Consider the following 23,064-nt stretch of genomic DNA (forward strand, 5'->3'; position numbering starts at 1 on the left):
TCTCTTATTTCCCCCACCTCTCCCTAACCTTACCGCTATAATTAGACAGTCTGTTTGATGCTTTACTGCCTCTGTAACTATCTTTTGGTTCATCAGTTTATAATGTTTTTCATTATCCCCAAATGAGTGAGATCATGTGGTATTTTTCTTTCATTGACTGGCTTATTTCACTTAGCATAATGTTCTCTAATTCCATCCAGGTGCCTACAAATGGTAGTAATTCCTTCTTTTTTATGGCAGCATAGTATTCCATTGTGTAGATGTACCATAGTTTTCTGATCCAGTCATCTGCTGACGGGCACCTAGGCTGTTTCCAAATCTTAGCTATTGTAAATTGTGCTGCTATGAACATAGGGGTGCATATATCCTTTCTGATTGGTGTTTCTGGTTTCTTAGGATATATTCCTAGGAGTGGGATTACCGGGTCAAATGGGAGTTCCATTTTCAGTTTTTTGAGGAAACTCCATACTGTTCTCCACAGTGGCTGCACCAGTCTGCATTCCCACCAGCAGTGCACGAGGGTTCCTTTTTCTCCGCATCCTCGCCAACACTTGTCGTTTGTTGATTTGTTGATGATAGCCATTCTGATAGGTGTGAGATGGTATCGCATTGTCGTTTTGATTTGCATCTCTCGGATAATTAGTGACTTTGAGCATGTTTTCATGTGTCTCTTGGCCTTCCTTCTGTCTTCTTTCGAAAAGATTCTATTTAGGTCCGTTGCCCATTTTTTTATTGGATCATTTATCTTCCTTTTATTAAGTTGCATAAGCTGCCTGTAGATGTTGGAAATTAAACCTTTATCAGTGATACCATTTGCAAATATGTTCTCCCATACAGTGGGGTTTCTTGTTGTTTTGTTGATGGTTTCTTTTGCTGTGCAAAAGCTTCTTATTTTGATGTAGTCCCATTTGTTTATTTTCTCTTTGGCTTCTCTAGGGGCAGTATCAGTGAAAAAGTTCTTTTGGCATATGTCTGAGATTTTGCTGCCTGTGGATTCCTCTAGTATTTTTATGGTTTCCCGTATTATATTTAAGTCCTGTATCCATTTTGAGTTTATTTTTGTGTATGGTGTAAGTTGGTGATCTACTTTCATTTTTTTTGCATGTTATCTGTCCAATTTTCCCAACACCATTTATTGAAGAGACTGTCTTGACTCCATTGTATGCTCATGCCTCCTTTGTCAAATATTAATTGCGCATATTGGTTTGGGTCGATATCTGGATTCTCTATTCTATTCCATTGATCTATATGTCTGTTCTTGTGCCAGTACCAGGCTGTTTTGACGACAGTGGCTTTGTAATACAGCTTGAAATCTGGTATTGAGATCCCTCCTACTTTATTCTTCTTTCTCAGGATTGCTGTGGCTATTCTGGGTCTTTTTTTATTCCAGATGAATTTTTGGAGAGTTCTTTCTAGGTCTGTGAAATATGCTGTTGGTATTTTAATGGGGAGTGCATTGAATCTATAGATTGCTTTGGGTAGTATGGACATTTTGATGATGTTGATTCTACCAATCCATGAACATGGTATGTTCTTCCATCTGTTTACATCTTCCTCTATCTCTTTTTTCAGTGTCCTGTAGTTTTCCGCATATAGGTCTTTTACTTCCTTGGTTAGGTTTATTCCTAAGTATCTTAATTTTTTTGGTGCGATGGAAAATGGGATTGCTTTTTTAGTCTCTCTTTCTGTAAGTTCACTGTTGGTGTATAGAAATGCCATAGATTTCTTGGCATTAATTTTGTATCCTGCTACATTGCCGAATTCATTTATTAAGTCTGTTAGTTTATTGATGGAGTCTTTCGGGTTTTTTATGTACAATATCATGTCATCTGCAAATAAGGACAGCTTTACTTCTTCTTTTCCAATTTGGATGCCTTTTATTTCTTCTTCTTGTCTAATTGCAATGGCTAATACTTCCAGTACTATGTCAAACAGGAGTGGTGAGAGTGGGCATCCTTGTCTTGTTCCTGTTCTTAGGGGAAATGGTTTTAGTTTTTGCCCATTGAGTATGATGTTAGCTGTGGGTTTATCATATATAGCTTTTATTATGTTGAGGTATGATCCTTCTATTCCCACCTTGTTAAGAGTTTTTATCAAGAAAGGGTGTTGGATTTTGTCAAATGCTTTTTCTGCATCAATTGATATGACTTTGTGATTTTTATCTTTCAATTTGTTTATGTGATGTATCACATTTATTGATTTTCGGATATTGTACCATCCTTGCATTCCTGGGATGAACCCTACTTGGTCATGGTGTATGATCTTTCTGATGTACTGCTGGATCCGATTTGCTAGAATTTTGTTGAGGATTTTGGCATCTACATTCATGAGGGATATTGGCCTGTAATTCTCCTTCATTGTGTTGTCTTTATCTGGTTTTGGTATTAGGGTGATGCTGGCTTCATAGAAGGAGCTTGGAAGTGTTCCTTGCTCTTGAATGTTTTGGAATAGTCTGAGGAGGATAGGTTTCAGTTCTTCCTTGAATGTTTGGTAAAACTCTCCTGTGAAGCCGTCTGGCCCCGGGCTTTTGTTGGCCGGAAGCTTTTTGATGACTGCTTCAATTTCTTCCATAGTTACTGGCATATTGAGCTGTTTAGATTCTTCTTGATTGAGTTTTGGAAGGTTATATTTTTCTAGGAATATGTCCATTTCCTCCAGGTTGTCCAGTTTGTTGGAATAGAGTTGTTCGTAGTATTTTTTAACAATCCTTTGTATTTTGGCGGGATCTGTTGTTATTTCACCTCTTTCATTTCTGATTTTGTTTATTTGGGTCCTCTCTCTTTGCTTCTTGGTGAGCCTGGCTAGAGGTTCATCAATCTTGTTTATCCTTTCAAAGAACCAGCTCTTGGTTTTGTTGATCTTTTGTATTGTTTCTTTGGTCTCTGTGTCGTTTATCTCTGCTCTGATCTTTATTATTTCCTTCCTTCTGCTTACACTGGGCTTTTCTTGTTGCTCTTTTTCTAACTCTTTGAGTTGTTGGGTTAGGTAATTTATTACCATTGTTTCTTGTTTTTTGCAGTAGGCTTGTAGAGCTATGAACTTCCCTCTCAAGACTGCTTTCGCCGTGTCCCATAGATTTTGGATTGTAGTGTTTTCATTGTCATTTGTTGCCATGATGTTTTTTATTTCTTCTTTGATTTCTCTGGTAACCCAGTCATGGTTTAATAGCATGTTGTTTAGCCAAATCTATATTTCTTATTATAAATCACAATATCACAGTAACCTTGCTGTGACTCCGTTTTTATGGTATAGTGGAAAGCAGGTGTTTATACATTTAACACATACATGGTGGTACAAAAGTAGGTTTACAGCTGTTCATATGGAAAATAATACAATAAAAAAGGAAAATAATACAATAATTAGTAAATAATAATACCAGAATAACCTCTGTGTTTTGAGTACTCCCAACTGTAAACCTTTTGCCCTGCCCTGTATTTACTGCATGCCTACTGTGTTTCAGGCATTGTGCCAGCCCATAGTGATTGGTGAGGCTCTCAGGGAGTTCCAAGGCTAGAACTGTACTATCCATACTTAGCCACCAGCTACATGTGGTCTTGAGCACTTGAAATGTGTCTAGTCCAAACTGAGGTGTGCTGTTTGTTGAGAATATGTAACCAGACAACCAATGGGTCTGGGCTGCCTGTCACTGCTTGAGCCAATTAAGCAGAGACAAGGTTGAATCATGTATGAGTGTTTATTCCATTAACGCTGGAAGTATGGGAAAGCAGCAAGTCATCCACAAAATTCTGCTCTGCAACCCCCCATATATTGAGTAGGACACAGATTACATGGGTAAGTAGGCAATGTGGACTGGGGCGGGACTCCATTGTTTGGGCAACAAGGTTGTTAATCTTTCCACTATAATAGGCAGTACTTGAATGAGAATTAACTGCATTCCAAGGTTGACTCCCAGGTCCAAAGTTGACTGCCAGGTCTAAGGTTGACTCCCAGATCCCTGGGGCCTACCATTCCCAGCCAGGTTAGAAGGTCCTTTCTTTAATCAGAACAAGGCAATCACAGTTAACAGAGCATGATTAATATTTCTTATAACTATAACTAATTCCCAATATTCTATTTTTGCCCCTAACAAATATATACCAGATTTTGAAAGAAAAGTAAAATTACTCATAATTTTTCACATTGGTTACTTGTTGAAATGACATTTTAGGTATATTGGGTTAAATAAAACATTAAAAGTAGCTTACCAGTTTTTTTTTTACTTTAATATAGTCACTAGAAATTTTAAAATTACACCTGTCGCTGGCATGATATTTCTGTTGGATAGTGCTGTTCTAAAAGGAGAAACTTACAAACAAACTGCCTATAGTTTAAGTGGGTATGAAGTAGTATCTAATTGTGGTTTTCATTTTAATTTCTCTGATGGTTAATGAAATGAAGCATCTTTTCATGTGCTTATTGCTGTTTTTATATCTTCTTTGGAGAGATATCTATTCAAGTCCTTTGCACATTTTTTAATTGGCTTATTTATCACTTTATTATTGAATTGTAAGAGTTTTTTATATATTCTGGGTACTAGAATATATGAAGTATTTTATAAATGGCTTAAGTGATTTGTGAATTGCAAATAATTTCTCATTCTTTAGGGTGTGTTTTCATTTTTTTGATGATGTCCTTTGCTGTACAAAGTTTTAATGTAATCTAGTTTGTTAGTTTCTTCTTTGTTGCTTGTGCTTTTAGTGTCATATCTAAGTAGAAACCCCTGCTTAATTCAAGGTCACCAAGATTTATGCCTGTGTTTTCTTCTAGGAGTTTTATAGTTTTAACTCTTACATTTAGGTCTCTGATTCATTTTTTTTAAATCATAAAACAATTTTATTTTTGCTCCCGCTGTTCCTTTAAGCCCCCTCATTTGTCTAGTTCAGTGGTCGGCAAACTGTGGCTCGCGAGCCACATGCAGCTCTTTGGCCCCTTGAGTGTGGCTCTTCCACAAAATACCATGGCCTGGGCAAGTCTATTTTGAAGAAGTGGCGTTAGAAGAAGTTTAAGTGTAAACAATTTGGCTCTCAAAAGAAATTTCAATCGTTGTACTGTTGATATTTGGCTCTGTTGACCAATGAGTTTGCCGACCACTGGTCTAGTTGTAGCTATGTGTCCAGTGATAAGTATAGTCCTCAATACTTTTCTGATGTATTTTACTTTAAAAAACAAATAAGCAAAGTGAACATAAAAACAAAACACCAGTTTACATCCAAAAACACAGTCTATGTTCAGTATTTTTACTATATCCAGACAGCACTAATAACCAAAACTACAAGGTTAATTTAAGAGTAAATTCTCCCCTCCTCCATGTCCAGCCAGCTACAGGATGGTACCTGCAGTAGGTAAGAAGGCATCCCTTACTCTTCCCTGGGAGGAGAGTACCTTGGGTAAGCGAAAGACAATTAAAGATAGGATGTGAATCTAGGGAGTCTGGTTCTGAAATCCATGAATACAAGCTCTTGAGCAAATCCTTTCAATTCTTAAGTAGACAACATAGTCAGTTCCATTTTTTTAAAAAATATATTTTATTGATATTTTACAGAGAGGAAGGGAGAGGGATAGAGAGCTAGAAACATCGATGAGAGAAAAACATCAATCAGCCGCCTCCTGCACACCTCCCACTGGGGATGTGCCCACAACCAAGGTACATGCCCTTGACCGGAATCGAACCCGGGACCCTTCAGTCCGCAGGCCGACGCTCTATCCACCGAGCCAAACCGGTTTCGGCAGTCTGATCCATTTTTAATTAATTTTTGTAAATGATTACTTCATTCTTTTGCATATGGCGAGCTAGTAGTCCCAGCACCATTTGTTGGAAAGACTATCCTTTCCCTGTTGAATTATACCAGCACTATTGTCTGCTGTACTTAATTTTAACATAGCACTGACAACTCGGTGATTTCAGTGTCAGCATGTGTTAGTTTTAGTTTACCTGCTTAGTCCTCAGTGAAATGTTTTCAGTTGTCAGAAGAAATCATGTTGAGCCTGAAATATCTGTCTTAATGTTGTTTTAGAATTCATGATATCATTTGGTTTATGTTGCATTAGGTACCGATTTAATATCATAATTTTCCTGGATGAAGTGAAAAGTGAGTGAAGCTGAACAGTGATTTCATTTTATAGTCATTAATTTGTGTTAATATTTAATCATATTCTCTGGTTAGGGCTTTTGGAAGGTGGTAGTTTTCAGATCGATTGTATTGAAGTCTTTCAGGATGCTATTATTGACACTCCCTGGCTCCCAGGTTTGCTCCTCTGTGCTGCAGAGCTCCGCTCTTCTCTCCATGGCTAAAGAAAGCAGAAAACGTTCCTCTGTGCTCAGCTAGACATAGCCGCCACTTCATTTCCCTCTTAGATCAGGGCCTAAGCAAAGCTTTTTTGTAGATGAATGCTTCCTATACTTCCAAACTGACTTATGAGTCAGTGATCAGAGCAGCAACTGCAAACTCCTTCAGTGCCATTCTTTTTTTTTTTTTTTAAATATATTTTATTGATTTTTTTTTTTTTTACAGAGAGGAAGGGAGAGGGATAGAGAGTTAAAAACATCGATCAGCTGCCTCCTGCACACTCCCTACTGTGTATGTGCCCACAACCAAGGTACATGCCCTTTGACTGGAATCGAAACTGGGACCCTTGAGTCCGCAGGCCAACGCTCTATCTACTGAGCCAAACCGGTTAGGGCCTTCAGTACCATTCTTAAAACCTATGTGTGTCCCTGGATGCAGAGTAGTCAGGTGCTGGGAGGTAAAAGCTTTTTCTCCTCACTGTGGAAACTCCCATTCTGTAGGTTTCCATAAGGAAATGTTCAACATGCACCAAACTCCAGGAGAGTATTTAAGAAATTAATGTAAAAGGCCATGATGTTGAGAATGACCTTCCTTTATATATCTTTTTTTTTTAATTTAATAAATCTCTATTGTTCAGATTATTACAATTGTTGCTCTTTTTTCCCCCACATAGCTCCCCTCCACCCGGTTCCCACCCCACCCTCTGCCCTTGCCTCCCCCTCACTGTCCTCATCCATAGGTGTACGACCTTTGTCCAGTCTCTTCCCCCACCCCTCCCTTTCCCCCTGAGAATTGTCAGTCCACTCCCTTTTTATGCCCTTGATTCTATTATATTCACCTGTTTATTCTGTTCATCAGATTTTTTTATTCACTTGATTTTTAGATTCACTTGTTGATAGATATGTATTTGTTGTTCATAATTTTTATCTTTACCTTTTTCTTCTTCTTCCTCTTCTTAAATGAGTACCTTTCAGCATTTCATATAATACTGGTTTGGTGTTGATGAACTCCTTTAGCTTTTTCTTATCTGTGAAGCTCTTTATCTGACCTTCAATTCTGAATGATAACTTTGCTGGGTAGAGTAATCTTGGTTGTAGGTTCTTGCTATTCATCACTTTGAATATTTCTTGCCACTCCCTTCTGGCCTGCATAGTTTCTGTTGAGAAATCAGTTGACAATTTTATGGGTGCTCCCTTGTAGGTAATTAACTGTTTTTCTCTTACTGCTTTTAATATTCTCTCTTTATCTTTTGCTCTTGGCATTTTAATTATGATGTGTCTTGGTGTGGTCCTCTTTGGATTCCTTTTGTTTTGGGTTCTCTCTACTTCCTGGACTTGTAAGTCTATTTCTTTCACCAGGTGGGGGAAGTTTTCAGTCATTATTTCTTCCAATAGGTTTTCAGTATCTTGCTCTCTCTCTTCTTCTGGGACCCCCATAATTCTGATGTTGGTACGCTTAAAGTTGTCCCAGAGGCTCCTTACACTGTCTTCATATTTTTGGATTCTTTTTTCTTTTTTCTTTTCCGGTTGAGTGTTTTTTGCTTCTTTGTATTTCAAATCTTTGACTTGATTCTTGCGGTCCTCTAGTCTGCTGTTAGGTCTCTGTATAATATTTTTTATTTCAGTCAGTGTATGTTTAATTTCTAGTTGGTTCTTTTTCATATCCTCGAGGGTGTCGCTAAATTTATCGGCTTTTTCTAGGAAATTCTTGAAAAACCTTATAACCGTGGTTGTGAACTCTATATCCAGTCGTTTGCTTTCCTCCATTTCTTTCATTTGTGATCTGTTTCTTTGTCTCTGCATTTTCGTTGCTTCCCTGAGTTGGTAGAGTAGCTTTGTGTGGTAGGTGTCCTATAGGGCCCAGTGGTCGGCCTCCCCAGTTACCTGAGGTGGACACTCTTGGTGCACCCCTTTGTGGACTGTGTGTACAGCCTTGTTGTAGTTAAGTCTTGATTGTTGTTGGTGTCACTGGGAGGAATTGACCTCCAGGCCAATTGGCTGTGAGGATCAGCTGTGTCTAAGCCGGGAGAACGTCTGTGCTGGAGACACCCTTATGAGACAAGACTTGTAAAATTGCAAAAGCCTCTGTGCTCAGCTTGGATGGGGCGGAGTCTCAGGGCTGAGCAGACAGCCTTGGCTTCCCGTCAGCACTGCCCTATGAGGCTCCTGGGTCTCAGTGTCCCTCGGTAATCGCTGCAAGCACCTCTGAGAGAAAGCCGCCCTCGAGTTTTGCCTGCTGCCAGACAGTCCAGTTTCTCCCCCAATAAATCTGGATTCCCAGATTCTCACCTGGAACTGGAGTTCAGCGCAGTCGGAAGCTCCTGTCTTCCTCCCACTAGAGAAAGCCAGGGGCACACTCAGCAGTCAGTCTTCTCTGCACGCACTCGTTTGCGCGCCTCTAGACCTCTGCCTTTTGTGGCACCCCTGAGTTCCTGTGCGCTCCTCTCTTTTCCCGCCAGTCCAGATTCCCCTCGTATGAGTCTGGGTCCCTAGGGTCTCACCCGAAACTGGGGTTCAGTGCAGTCGGAACTGGAGTTCAGCGCAGTCGGGAGCTTCCGCCTTCCTCCCACTAGAGAAAGCCAGCGGCACACTCAGCAGTCAGTCCTCTCTGCGTGCACTTGCGCACGCGCCTCCAGACCTTTGCCTTTTGCGGCTCCCCTGAGTTTCCGTGTGCTCCTCTCTTTTCCCGACAGTCCAGACTTCCCCTGTATGAGTCTGGGTCCCCAGGGTCTCGCCTGGAATTGGGGTTCAGTGCAGTCGGGAGCTTCTGTCTCTCTCCCACTAGAGAAAGGTATCCAGGTACTCAGCCACCCGTCCTCTCCACGTGCATGTCTCCGTACCTCAGCCTTTTGCAGCTCCTCTGGGTCTCCGTGTGTCCCTCTCTTTCCTTCTTTTTGTAGAATTTCCACTCAGCCAGCTTTCCTGTGGTTCTGGATGATGTCCGTTCTGTCTGTTAGCTGTAGTTTTGAAATTGTTGTGCGAGGCAGCAGAGTAGGTGTTCACCTATGCCGCCATCTTGGTTTCTCCCTATATATCTTTATAATGGAATTTTCTCTAGTGAAGAATGTCATGAGCACCAGTTTTCATTGCCAGTCAGTAGGTCACCATCTTTCTCATGCCAGCCCTACTCAGGCTATTCCTATCCTGGTCTCCTTATTGCCTCCAGTCTTGTTTTGTTGCAGTCACTGACCTTTTCAGTGGGGTATTCTTCATATTTGTTATCTTCAAGGAGCTTGAATTTTGGTGACACAGCCTAAGACGGAACAAATAATTTTTTTTCCTTCCAACTAACCAAGAACTCCTAGCTATCTTGACAGCTGGCTAGTCAATTGTTTAATTTCACATACTGGAATAGTGTTTCTAGCTAATGTATCAGATGCACTTTTTTCTAGCTTTGGAAAATAAAAAATAAAAACAAACTGCCTATTGTTTGTATTAACTCTTCACTAAGTACTAACAAATCCTGAAGTTCTCATAAAATCTAATGCATCAAAAGAAAGGCTGAGAAGTGCATATGACTTACCAAGAGCCTTACTGGACAGAGGCTGGTTTAGAAGTAATGATGGATCCACCCCTCTCCCCCCTTTTTTTCCTTATTTGTCTTCCTGCCAGGTAATGATGACTCGGATATCGACATCCAGGAGGATGATGAATCTGACAGTGAACTGGAAGAGAGACAGCTGTCCAAGCCACGGACAGCCATGGAGGTGCTCATGCAAGGTACCAGGGCTTCTTACACTTGCCCTCCTCCCTGTGCCTGTCATAGAACACCACGGCCAGCACTGGGTCAGGGCTGCTTGGTATTAAGGCCCATAAGCACACTGTGAGTGGCCCTGCTCTAGGTTTTTTTCTGCCCTGTTGTTTATCAGGATTTGGCTCTTAAACTGCTCAGTGGTCATCTTTGTCACTAATGCTCTTATCTGGAGTCCCAAGAACGGCCAATTCTTATTTGTGGCTTGGTGTTTCTCAGAGTTTACTAGAACACACTGCCTCTGCCCTTTTTGGGTCCAAACTGTTCTCAGTGCAGTTAATACCTTATAGTCAGATAATGTCCAAAGAAGGGACTTACAGAAACATCTCAGCCTTTTAAAAATGTTCTTCTAATTTCTACTTTCTCACTGTAACAAGATTCAAGCAATAAAATGCGTGGAGCAAATCTGGGTGAGATGTCTTCCTCATGTTTCACTCCCCACCTTAGGCCAGGGTGCGTCCTTCCAAATTGCCTTCACACACACACATACTGAAACATGGACACAAAGAGCATCTGAAATGTTTTTTAATCAGAGTGGGACCAGACTATGTGTATGGTTCTGCAATCTGCTTTAAAAAAATTTAAATATATTGAACTCTTCCCATGTCAGTAAAATACAGATCTCCTTTCTTTTTGATAGCTGCATATTAGTCCATAATATGTCCGTACCTGTAATTTACTTGGGCATTCCCATGTTAACAGATACTTAAGTATCTATCAGTACTTAAGATACTCTTTTCCTTGTAGATTTTTCTGCACATCTGCAAGTGTTTCTTTAGGCTATGTCATTAAAAGTGGAATTCTTAGGTCAAAGGTTATATAAATTAAATTCTGATAGATACTACTAAATTGCCCTATATTTGCCTTTAAAAACATTTCTTATCTACCACTTATTAATTTTTGGAGCACAGTTGCAATTTTATATACATAATAAATTTAAATGGTAAATCATCTTCCATTTATCATTTCATATTAACTTTTGTTGTTAACTGTTTTCTCTTATTTTAGGTGCACCTATCTTTACTTATTACATTTTGCTTTGTTCATAGGATAGTTAGATGCTCTGATTTCTTTTATTTTTTTCCTTTAATTTTTTGACAGCTTCATGACATCACTAGAGGTTAGAGGTTATGACTCCTATTCTACCATATGGGAACCAGGGCTCTAAAATGGTATGTGATTAGTTCAGCAGAACCTTGTAAAGGCACTAGTGCTCCTAAATTCTACTTCTGACAATTCACTGCAGAAGTGAAACAACACAAGATCTGCATTTTACCTGACCCAAGGAACAGTATCCTTAAACAGCTCATGGTGCTCACTCCAGGCCTATCCTGAGTGAACTCCCCTCTGAGCTGCCCACACTGCCGTTCTCCGGAGGCCTGGACCTGGGGTCATGGGTGTTGGTTTCTCAGCCTTCAGGTATGAGAGCAGCTCTCCGTCTCCACCCAGTGAAGGATGCCTCCTGCCTGAGTCTTTGCATAATCACATCTAGACTTCCACAGGAGGAATGGAGAATCACTCAAATAATGATGATGTTTTCAAAGATGAACTTTTAAAAATATATGTTTTTATGATTTTAGAGAGGAAGGGAAAGGAAGAAAGATAGAAACATCAATGATGAGAATCATTGATCGGCTGCCTCCCTAAATCACTTTAGGGAAAGTGATTTTCCCCTAAAACATTTACAGAATGCATCTTTATTTTTCTGATTTATGATTCATTTCACTGCCCTTTTCTTTGTGTTAATGTGGAAATGCAGAAAATCCGTTACCATTTGTCGGCAGTTCTGATTAGTTGGGATGCTACTTGAGTAAATTTTTCTATGATTCTTCTTTTTCCTAATGTTCTAAAAGAAGGAAAATCTAAAATGCCATTTTAAGACTTATTTTACAAGGTTTTTTCAATTTCTTCATGCTTTTATTCTCCCCAGGAAGACCTAGCAAACACATCGTGGGCACAATGCAAGGTGGAGACTCCGATGATGATGTGAGTCCCGACCAGCCCCCTTTAGCAGTTGTATTCTTTCTAGTCTTGGGCTGGCCTCTGTGACTGGATTAGCCAGGAACTAAGCACGTTTGACCAGCTTAGTGTCAGGTGTGGTTTCTCAGCCCCCATCACTGGATTTGTGGCAGTTTGGCCTCCCAAGAAGCTGGATTCTCTTCTTTGATTGTTGATGGCTCATTTCTTTTCAAATGAACCTGCTTCCCCTACTTTTTTTCCTCTCATGTTCTGTCTGCTCTCACTTTCCAAAGATGGAAGGAGCACCATCTCTGTTAGGTAAATGCAAGACTTCCAACTCCAAGAAACAGGTTGGTTTTCTTTTTCACCCCATCCATCCATTTGTGTGTGTGTGTGTGTGTCTGTGTGTGTGTATCAGCTTGCTCAGGGCCAGCAGAGAACCTTCCCCAAGAATGATGCTTCTGTATCCTGGGAAAAAAGCCACTCAAAATGGATACCACAGTGAATGGTGAAGTTACCTAGAGGTGCCTATTCTAAGAAGGAGCAGTAAGTGCTGAGCCAAGAAAGGTTGTGGTTTGGGAGTCATCTGGCCCTTGAACCATAACCTAGAAAGGAAGGGATGCTGCTGAGGGCCTGGGGTCAAGACCAGCCCTCTCTTCAGCTCGTTTCTGGGGAGAGAACATGATAAGGAGGCTCTCCTGAGACCAGGCCCTCTAAGAGGCTGGGCAAGGAGCTGCAGCACCTTGATCATTATTAAGTGATAACTGACTGGGAAATGAACCAGAATGGGGAAACAAGGGTTCCCTGCTGGGGCCCAGCTGTTGGGGCTCTTCTGTTCATCACTCTGGGCCTGCCTTCTTTTTTGCAGTCCCTGGCAATACTGTCAGTTCCAAGTGGCAAAGGGTGACTAGATTGACACCAATCACAGATCTCCCCATCAGGTTGAATGCCACATGTGTCTATAATGTGGCACTAGTGGCTACACAGAGACAGTGCATGAGTCTTACGTTCTTTTTTTAAAAATATATTTTTATTGATTTCCGAGAGGAAAGGAGAGGAAGCGAGAGATAGAAACATCAATGATGAGAGAGAATCATTGATTGGCTGCCTCCCACACGCCCCCCCATTGGGGATCTAGCCCGCAACGCAGGCATGTGCCCTTGACCGGAATTGAACCTGGGGCCCTTCAGTCCGCAGGTAGATGCTCTATCCACTAAGCCAAACCACTGAGGGTGAGTCTTATGTTCTTGTATAAAAGGTCCATTTATTTATTATCAGCAGTGTGTACTATCACAGAAATTCATAGGAGGGAGAGGTCACTCAGGTGTGCTGGGCAAGATGCATAGAAATAGAACCTTGAATACATAGAAGATGATCTTTAGAGAAGCAGAGAAACTACCTCAAAAATTTTAATAAGGTAGGGGATGGATGCTTAAACAGCTTCTTACTCATCCAAGATAGAAATAAGGAAAGTCTGGTGATACCTAGCGAGTGCTGGCTGGCCTCTTTTCTTGTGATTTGCTTGATCATTTATATAGCTTTCTACTTTTCAGAACAAATGCATTATTGTAACTTAAATCTCCTCTGTGCCTGTTGTCAGTTGTTTATTTCAGGGAGGCTGTTTTCATGCACCACCCCCTAAGCATAGGAGTTTGTCCTTCATGTGTTCACTCAGTCACTGGACAGATATTTTTTGAGTGCCTGTTATGTGCCTGACACTATTATAGATTGTGGGGAATACAGCAATGAATAGAAATAAGGTCTTTGCCTTTATGAAGCTTACAGTATAGAAATAAGGTCTTTGCCTTTATGAAGCTTACAGTCCAATGGTAGTGAAGCAGATCCATCAGGGCTCATAGTGGTTAAGAAGAAAAATAAAGTAGGTTTTGGAACAGACAGGAATGAGGAATGCCTTTTGATTGTTCATGAAAAATATCTCTGATAAGGTGACATTTGGGGAGAGGCCTGAATGGAAGGAGGGAGATGGTGCTGGGGAGGGGCATGCTGATCACAGGAAATATGGTTTCTGCATTCGAGGACCAGAGGCGATGGCGTGACTGGAATGGAATGAGCTGGGGGCACGAGCAGCAGGGGCTGTGCAGAGCTTTGCAGGGTGTGACGAGGACTTAGCATTTTCTCTGAGTACAGTGGGAAGGTGCTAGAGAATCCTGAGCCCACGAGTGCCAAGAACTGACTCACATTTTTTTAAAAATATATTTTATTGATTTTTTACAGAGAGGGAGAGAGATAGAGAGTTAGAAACATCCATGAGAAACATTGATCAGCTGCCTCCTGTACACCTCCCACTGGGGATGTGCCCGCAACCAAGGTACATGCCCTTGACTGGAATTGAACCTGTGACCTTTCAGTCCGCAGGCCGATGCTCTATCCACTGAGCCAAACTGGTTCCGACCAGTTTGGGGCCTGACTCACATTTAAGAGAGCCCCGTGAGGAGGCATTTGCAAGAGTCTAGTTCAGAGGTGATGGTGGTAGTGGCTTAGCCTTGGGTTGTAGCAGCGGAGGTGTTGAAAAGTAGTCAGGTTCTGAACATGTTTCTAAGGTAAGAACCATTAGGTTTTATTAATTAAAATGAAGGATGCCTTGGTTGTGGCAAAATTGGCTAAAAGCACAAAACTGTGAGGCAGACCTGAGGAAGGAGCTTGGCTAGCAGATTGAGAGTTTGGATTTTGAACATTCTAAGTGTGAATTGCCTGCTAGATGTCCACATGCTGATGCTGACTTGAAATTCAAGTCTGGAGTTCAAAATCAGGTCTGGGCTAGAGATTGAATTGGGGGAAACATCCATATCTGGGTGGTCTTTAAGCACAAGGGTATATGTGATTGGAAGAGAGAGAAGAAGGAGAAGAGAGGAGGCCCAAGGCCCTGAGCCAACCCCATATTGTGGAGGTCAGGAAGATGTAGAGGGTTGGGCAAGCAAGACAAGACACAGGAGTGAGGTGGGGTGAGAACCCAGAGAAAAGGGTAGACAGAATAGTGGATGCCAGGGAAGAAGGAGCCTGTAGGTCAAACAGGAGGATGGAGAATTACTCCACTGGATTTGAACCCACCGAATGTGTCAGTCTTGACAAGAGAAGTTTGGGGGATTGGTGGGGTGAGAGCTGAATAGAGTGTGCTTAAGAGGCAGTGAGAGCCCTGGCCGGTTTGGCTCAGTGGATAGAGCGTTGGCCTGTGGACCGTAGGGTTCCGCATTTGATTCCGGTCATGGCCACATGCCTGAGTTGCAGGCTCTGTCCCCAGTAGGGGGTGTGCAATAGGCAGCCAATCAATGATTCTCATCATTGATGTTTCTATCTCTCCCTCTCCCTTCTTCTCTGAAATCAATAAAAAATATATATTTTAAAAAACATTTTTTTTTTAAGAGGCAGTGAGAGGGTAACAGGTGAGGACAATGAGTTCAAAACTCATTCAAGGAGTTTTGTTGTGAGGGGAACAGAGAAACAGGGCAGAGTAGCTGGAGGGGAAGGTAGGGTTAAATTTTGAGGTTTTTACTTTTTTTTTTTTTTTTTAAGAAGAAGGAAATTACAGTGTATATGTATGCTGGTGGGAATGCTTTAGCTAGAGCGACCATCCTAGTTCACCTGGGATGCAGGACTTGCAGTTTTAAAACCTGGCTGAGTTGGTCACCCTAGAGGAGAGTGTTTCTTTTTTTTTTTTTTTTAAATCTTTACCTGAGGATGGAGATTTTATATATATATATATATATATATATATATATATATATATATATATGACATATATATATATATATATATATATATATATATATATATATTCCCCCCCCCCCCCCCGTTGATTTTCAGACAGAGTGGGAGGGAGGGAGGAAAGAGGAGGGGAAGAGAGAGAAAGAGAGAAACATTGACATGAGAGAGACACATTGATTGGCTGCCTCCTGCTCTTCAGGGATCAAAACTGCAACTAAGGTACGTGCCCGTGACTGGGAATCAAACCCATGACCCTTCGGTCCACAGGCTGAAGTTCTAACCACTGAGTCAAACCAGCCAGGGCGACAGTGTTTCTTTAAAAAAAAAAATTTTATTGATTTCAGAGAGGAGGGAAGAAGAGAGAGAGAGAAACATCAATGATGAGAATCATTAATTGGCTGCCTCCTGCATGCCCCACACTGGGAATCAAGCCCACAACCTAGGCATGTGTTCTGACTGGGAATTGAACCGTGACTTCCTGGTTCATAGGTCAACGACACTCAACCACTGAGCCACGCCAGCAGGGCGAGAGTGTTTCTTTTATTTTTCTCCCTACAACAATTTCCTTTGTGGCTCTCCATCCCCAATCTGTCAAAAGTCAAAATAAGCTTTCCTTCCCTCTCTCCCACCCACTGATGGGTCTCTGAGCCACCAGGAGCAAAGCAGCATTCAGTGAGCCGTGGGCAGGTCTCATGTTCCTGAGTCATAAGTGGGAAAGCCAGTCCCTGTGGCACCTACCTTGGATTATTGCATCTTGGTATTTGAAGGTTACCGCTTAGAGGATACATTGATCTCTGTATTCCAGCCAGCAATATCTAAATGTTGATCCATTTTTATGCCCCCACAACCTGACCGCTTCTCTGCCAAGCTCCTCCTTCACTTGGAGGTGTTGCTAGTTATTGAGCTACTAGTTAAAAGGGTGAGGTAGGGTCTTGGTGACAAGATGTCAGGAACAAAGTGGGACCTCAGTTGTATTTGTTGTCTTTTTCCTATAGGAAGACTCAGAGGACAGTGAAATTGACATGGAAGATGATGAAGAAGACGATTTGGAAGACGAGAGCATTGCTCTCTCTCCAGCTAAGTCTAGTCGAAGGGTCCGGAAACCTGAGCCCCTGGAAGAGAGTGACAATGACTTCTGACTTTCTTATCAAGGGACCTATGCAGATTAAAACCCTCAGAGTTGTAGGTAAATGAGAATTTAGAAGGTTAGAAAGGAAACATATTTTGTTTACTAAGTCAGTTGGACTTATTGTTACTGAAGTATTACCTGTTTTTTGCTTTAGCCTCCTATGTGTTACTCCATGAAGCTTAAACAAGAACCAGAGCAAACTCCAAAGATGATTTTTTTTTGCCTTATCTCCTAAAAAGTGGGAAATATGTGTGTGCTTAGTGATTCACATCCACAGGACAAAAACTTGAGGAGAAATAAATTTCTATGTAAGTTTTGATTATTGTTGTCGTCACATATGTCCTCTAACAGTCAGTGGGACAAACCTGGGGCTGGCACTGCACATAAAGACTCATTTTAGGAATCAGTGTCGGACTATTAGTAACTTGTACAATCTAGAGGCTTTTAATTCTAGCTTTTATTCCATTTTATAGTCTTTTTTTTTTTTCATGCTCATAGTACCAAGCTTTAAATGTATTTTACTAAAATTTTCTGAATGAAACTTAGCTAAGTCAGATGAAAATCAACTTTCTTTGAAAATTAGGCAACGGAAGATCCTCCAGATTATAAATACTCCATTTTCTCTCAGAAGGCCAGCATTCCTTCTTAGGTAAGTTGACTTAAAAAATAAACCAGAATTGAAATAGGTAGAGTAACACTAGAATTTCCCTATTGTGAAAAGACAAGTGACAGATAGGTGGCATTTTTTGTTTGTTTGTTTTTTGGAAAGCACAGAACAGTTTTCATTGTTTTTCATTTATAAAGTCAGAAGACTTCTGAAGTTACTTCTCTTAATGTTTTTAATACCATATTTTTATATTAAATAAATTTTACTTGAAAATGTAATTATTTTATTTGCACTGATAAATACTTAAGAAAAGTTCATAGTAACGTTACTATGTACATGTCCAGGGGTCCTCAAACTTTTTAAACAGGGGGCCAGACTATAGTTTAAAAAAAAAAACTATGAACAAATTCCTATGCGTACTGCGGGCCCGGGACGAGTCGGCTGCTAAGCAGGACAGGCAGCAGCACCCGGCGGGCCGGATAAATGTCCGAAAATCAATAAAAATATATTTAAATAAAAAAAGATGGCACATCTCAAATTACTGATGAATTAACTGAATGCTGAATGTTTAAAAAAAGGAGTAATCTCATACATAAAATTTAGAAAAAGATAAGTAGAAAGCAAAGGTGATAGATAGCACTAATTGTCACAGTCTCCTAAAGTTTAATGCAGATTAAAACTTCCCCGCGGGCCGTAGTTTGAGGACGCCTGATGTAAACTTTAGGAGACTGTAACAATTAGTGCTATCACCTTTGCTTTCTACTTACTTTTTTCTAAATTTTATGTATGAGATTACCTCCTTTTTCAAACATTCAGCATTCAGTTAATTCATCAGTAATTTGAGATGTGCCATCTTTTTTTAATTAAATATATTTTTATTGATTTTCCCCTAAAGAGAAAGGGGAAGGGAAAGAGAGATAGAAACATCAATGATGAGAGAGAATCATTGATTGGCTGCCTCCTGCACGCCTCCTATTGGGGATTGAGCCACAACCTGGGCATGTGCTCCGACCAGGAATCGAACCGTGACCTCCTGGTTTTATAGGTCGATGCTCAGCCACTGAGCTATGCCAGCTGGGTGAGATGTGCCATTTTTGAAACAATAAGCTAAATGGGAAATAGGTGTGTTGGGAGCCTTGCTAACCACCTCGGGTGCCATGGTTCTAAGGTGCAAAAGAGTCACTGCATCTTTTTTTAAAATTGATTTCAGAGAGGAAGGGAGAGGGAGAGAGAGATAGAAACATCAATGATGAGAGAGAAACATTGATCGGCTGCCTCCTGCACGCCCCCTATAGGAGATCGAGCCTCCAACCCGGGCATGTGTCTTTGACCAGAATCAAACCCGGGACCTTTCAGTCCACAGGCTGACGCTCTACCCATTGAGCCAAACCAGCTAGGGCAAGTCACTGCATCTTCTTGGATGCTAAAGCTTTGGTTCATCTGAGTCTGACCTGACTTATATTTTGAAAAAAAAAAACAAAACTAAAAATGTGTTACTATTTTCCGTATGTGATGCTTTCTTCTAATGGGCATTAGTTTGGGAGTCCTACCCAAGCTACTGATAAAATGTCCACAGACAGAGTTAACGGCTGTAATGGGTGATTCATTCTTTCACCTGCTTCTTGGTCATCCTTCATTCCTTGGTTAATTGAATTTGTGCAGGCTCTCACTGAGGTATGGCACTTTCTTCAGTGGCTTCTGTCAACAAAGGAGGCACAAGTACTCGATCATGTTATCAATGTATTTCTGTCACTGTAATGGATCCAGGAGTCAAATATGTGCAAGTGCCTTATGGCCTGGTATCATTTGGTTTTAGTTACGCAGCAGAGCAGACTCAGGCCCCACAGAAGTTTGAGTGATTAGGTCTGTGAAAAACTAGCACTTAGGTCATTGCTGACAGCGGTGGTTTTTGTTTTTTACTGTATAATTAAAGGATCTCTTAAAATGCCTTAAAATATGTATACTGACAAAATATAAAGGAATTTTTTAAGTTCTCAATTTTTATTGGTGGTAGCCATCAAGAACGAAGTACAAAGACTTCCTCTAGGAAATCAGAAGAACTGTTTCCCTTTTAGCTGGGACAGGAAGAAATAAATGCAAGGTATCTTTCAGTAGCATTTTAAATGGTAATATCAGTACCAAACATCTGAAGGGAAGATGTGTCTCTTTGGTTGCACAGTGGTCAGCAAACTCGTTAGTCAACAGAGCCAAATATCAACAGTACAACGATTGAAATTTCTTTTGAGAGCCAAATTTTTTAAACTTAAACTTCTTTTAACGCCACTTCTTCAAAATAGACTCGCCCAGGCCATGGTATATTGTGGAAGAGCCACACTCAAGGGGCCAAAGAGCTGCATGTGGTTCGCGAGCCGCAGTTTGCCGACCACTGGGTTAGCAACATACTACATAAATATCACAGCTGTTGGATTGACCCAGGGGAGCTCTTGGGTGCTGGACTCCAGGACTGGTTGAATTGGAAGGGAATGAAAAGGTTCTGCCTCCTACCCAGAACAGAAGTCCTTTCAATAAGGATGTGACTGGAGTAGGAAGACAAAGGGTTCAAGAAGGTGTGTCAGCCGAAACCGGTTTGGCTCAGTGGATAGAGCGTCTGCCTGCGGACTGAAAGGTCCCGGGTTCGATTCCTGTCAAGGGCATGTACCTTGGTTGCGGGCACATCCCCAGTGGGAGGTGTGCAGGAGGCAGCTGATCAATGTTTCTCTCTCATCGATGTTTCTAGCTCTTTATCTCTCTCCCTCTCTGTGAAATATCAATAAAATATATTAAAAAAAAAAAAAAAGGTGTGTCATTAGGGGAAACAGAACTGATGGAATGACCAGTGTGTCTGTGAGAGTTAGTATTCAGATTTTACACTTCTCTTGGACAGTTTGGAAAAGAATTAAGCAATAGTGACATAGAAAATTCATTAAATTTAAAAAATAATACAACTGCTCATTCTAGAAAGAACAATGACATAGGAAGAAAATGGCTTAGCAGTGATCCATACTAATAAAGTCATAAGATAAACACGAAATGATGATTCAACCCCAAATCATACTATAACTGTTGGAAGGAGGAAGAAAAAAAAAGTGGGGACATAAGGTGATGTATGTACAAGTGTCATTTCCCATAATAGAAAGTCAATAGATACTCTCTAAAATGATTAAGCAATAAATAGTGGACTTTGGAAATTAGGAAATCGGGGACTTACCCAGGAAAAGTGAGATAGCAGGAGAGGTTGGAATTTAAAGGCAACACAGTGAGTACTGATGACTGTTCAGAAAGGGATGGTCATAGTGAAAAGAGAGGACAGAGCTGGGGTAAAAAGCAAGGTCAAAGAACATTTTGGAGGACTGCGCACAAGGACTTGTTTTAGGAATCAGTGTCAGACTATTAATCATTTCTACAATTTAGAGGCTTTTGATTCTAGACTTTATTTTGTTTTATGTCTGTATGTATATGAGGGAAACATTTTCTTTTTTAGCTGAAAGAAACTAGCTTGTGAAATGGGAGGGGTTGAATCAGAGAAAGAAAAAAAAAATGTATGCAGCAAAGTCTGCATTAGGAGCCATTCTGCTTAAATTCATACTTTATATTGAAAATATACATACCAGAAAGCCATTTGGGTAGAAGCTACTATTTGGGGTAAGGCGGCTAAGATTGATTTCACAATTTTTTACACCTCAATTTCTGTAGTGTCTATTCTAGACACTATAGAAACTGTTTTCTTGACTTGGGCAATAGGTAGAGTACCCATAATATTGAGGCATTTCCTCAGAAGATGAGCCAAAGTAACCCTAGAATGAGGATGGCTGACTCTGGCTAACAAAGCTTAAAAGCAAGTTTTGAAAGGATCCAAGTGTTTCTAAGTAATTGTGTACCAGAACAAAAATCAAGAATATTTTAAGAAATATAAAACCAGCACCCAGAAAGATAAAATTCCCAATTTCTGGTGTTCAATTAAAAATGACCAGGCATGAAGACACTGCGGCTCCAAAGGCAGCCCAGATATCCTCGGAAGAGCACCCTGAGGAGAAATAAGCTTGACCACTATGTTGTCATCAAGTTCTGTCTTACTATGGAGCCAATCATGAAGAAGATAGAAGACAACAATACACTTGTATTCATTGTGGACATTAATGTCAGCAAGTACCAGATCAAACAGGCTTTGAAGAAGCTCTATGACATTGACGTGGCCAAGGTCAACACCTGATTGGGCCTGATGGAGGGAAGAAGGCATATGTTTGGCTCCTGACTTTAGGTGTTGCCAACAAAATTAGATCATCTAAACTGAGTCCAGCTCTCTAATATTATATAATAAAAGCCTAATATGCAAATCGACCAAACGGCGGAATGACCAGTGGAACGACTGGTCGCTATGATATGCACTGACCACCAGGGGGCAGATGCTCAACGCAGGAGCTGCCCCCAGCCTGCAGGCCCCAGGCCAGCCAAGGCAGGTGCCAGCAGGGGCCCCCAATTGCCCTGCGGGTCACCCCGCAGAGGGAGGTGACTGGCAGCGGTGGCAGGGGGTAGGGCCGATGAGTGGGCGGCACCAGGATGGCCAAAGGGTTGTGCCAGCGGGGCCCCTGATCACCCCACCGGTCACCCCACAGATCGGCCCTGATCACCGGCCAGGCCTAGGGACTCTACCCATGCATGAATTTTGTGCATCGGGCCCCTAGTTCTAAATATAAATTTTTTTCACTGTAAAAAAAATTATCAGGCATAATGAGAAAAATCAATAAAAAACCCATAAATGATAGGTGATAGAATTAGTAGAAAAGAACATTCTTACAGTTATATATTCAGTGTATTCAGGTGGTAGAGGAAAGCATGAGCATATTAAGGACAGACACGGGAGATATAAAGTAAGCCTCAAACAAAACTTCTAGAGAGTAAAAAAATGAGATGAAACTAAACAAACTGAGATTAGAGCAGTCAGACACTGCAGAAGAAAACATTACTGATCATGAAGACATAGCAATAGAAACTGTCCAGAATGAAAAACAAGACATCCCACTGTGCTGGTATCAATTTATTGCCTCAGCTCCAAATTCACCTTTTGGCCTGCTCTGTTGTAACGGTGCTATTTTTTTTGTAATATCTCTCCTTTATTAGCCAGCAAGATGTTAAGTGTTGCCAGTAGAGGGTGGTTGAGAGACTTTGGAGAAAGTCAGGGCTTTCCTTCCAATTATAGTATGGCTTGCTCTTGAAGTCCATGAAGAGCACTCTTTCTCCACTGCTTCGGCCCCTGAAGTTTCTCCAGTGCTAGGTTCCTGCATGGCACAGTTTGCTTCAACATTTAGCTACTGCAACTCTTGTTCTGATGAGTTCTCAATTCAGCCAGAAACAGTGCAAACCAAAAGACAGTATATAACATCTTGAAAGTACTGAAAGGAAAAACTGTCAGTACGCAGCAAAAATATCTTTTTTAAAAAGTAATCCAATAAATACTACACAGGACCATGTTCAAATGTCCCCAGTTAGCAAATAATGTTCTTTATGGCTGATTTCCCCCCCTCTAGTCTAGGATCCAGTCAAAGATCTTAAGTTGTTATGTCTCTTGAATCTCCTTCAATTTAAAACGGTCCCAAGTCTTTTTGATTTTT

At 40.9% G+C, this 23,064-nt stretch overlaps 1 protein-coding gene across 8 annotated transcripts in view; it reads left to right on the forward strand.

Annotated features, from left to right (window-relative positions):
• CLUAP1 (clusterin associated protein 1) overlaps positions 1–17,165 on the forward strand; it is a 68,241-nt gene extending 51,076 nt beyond the window's left edge. For 4 of the 8 annotated variants that reach the window (XM_080678072.1, XM_080678075.1, XM_080678073.1 and 1 more), the window contains 4 exons: positions 9,899–10,006; positions 11,968–12,023; positions 16,715–16,905; positions 17,003–17,165. In XM_080678072.1, coding sequence (XP_080534198.1) covers positions 9,899–10,006; positions 11,968–12,023; positions 16,715–16,858 — 308 coding nt within the window. In that variant the 3' untranslated portion in view covers positions 16,859–16,905; positions 17,003–17,165. Of the gene's footprint in view, positions 1–9,898; positions 10,007–11,967; positions 12,024–12,289; positions 12,347–16,714; positions 16,906–17,002 lie in introns of all 8 variants that reach the window. The other 4 variants (XM_080678070.1, XM_080678074.1, XM_080678071.1 and 1 more) reach the window with 2 other exon arrangements.
• The last annotated feature ends 5,899 nt before the right edge of the window (positions 17,166–23,064 follow it).

The sequence above is a fragment of the Plecotus auritus genome, assembly GCF_963455305.1.
Source record: "Plecotus auritus genome assembly, chromosome: 7".
Taxonomy (NCBI): domain Eukaryota; kingdom Metazoa; phylum Chordata; class Mammalia; order Chiroptera; family Vespertilionidae; genus Plecotus; species Plecotus auritus.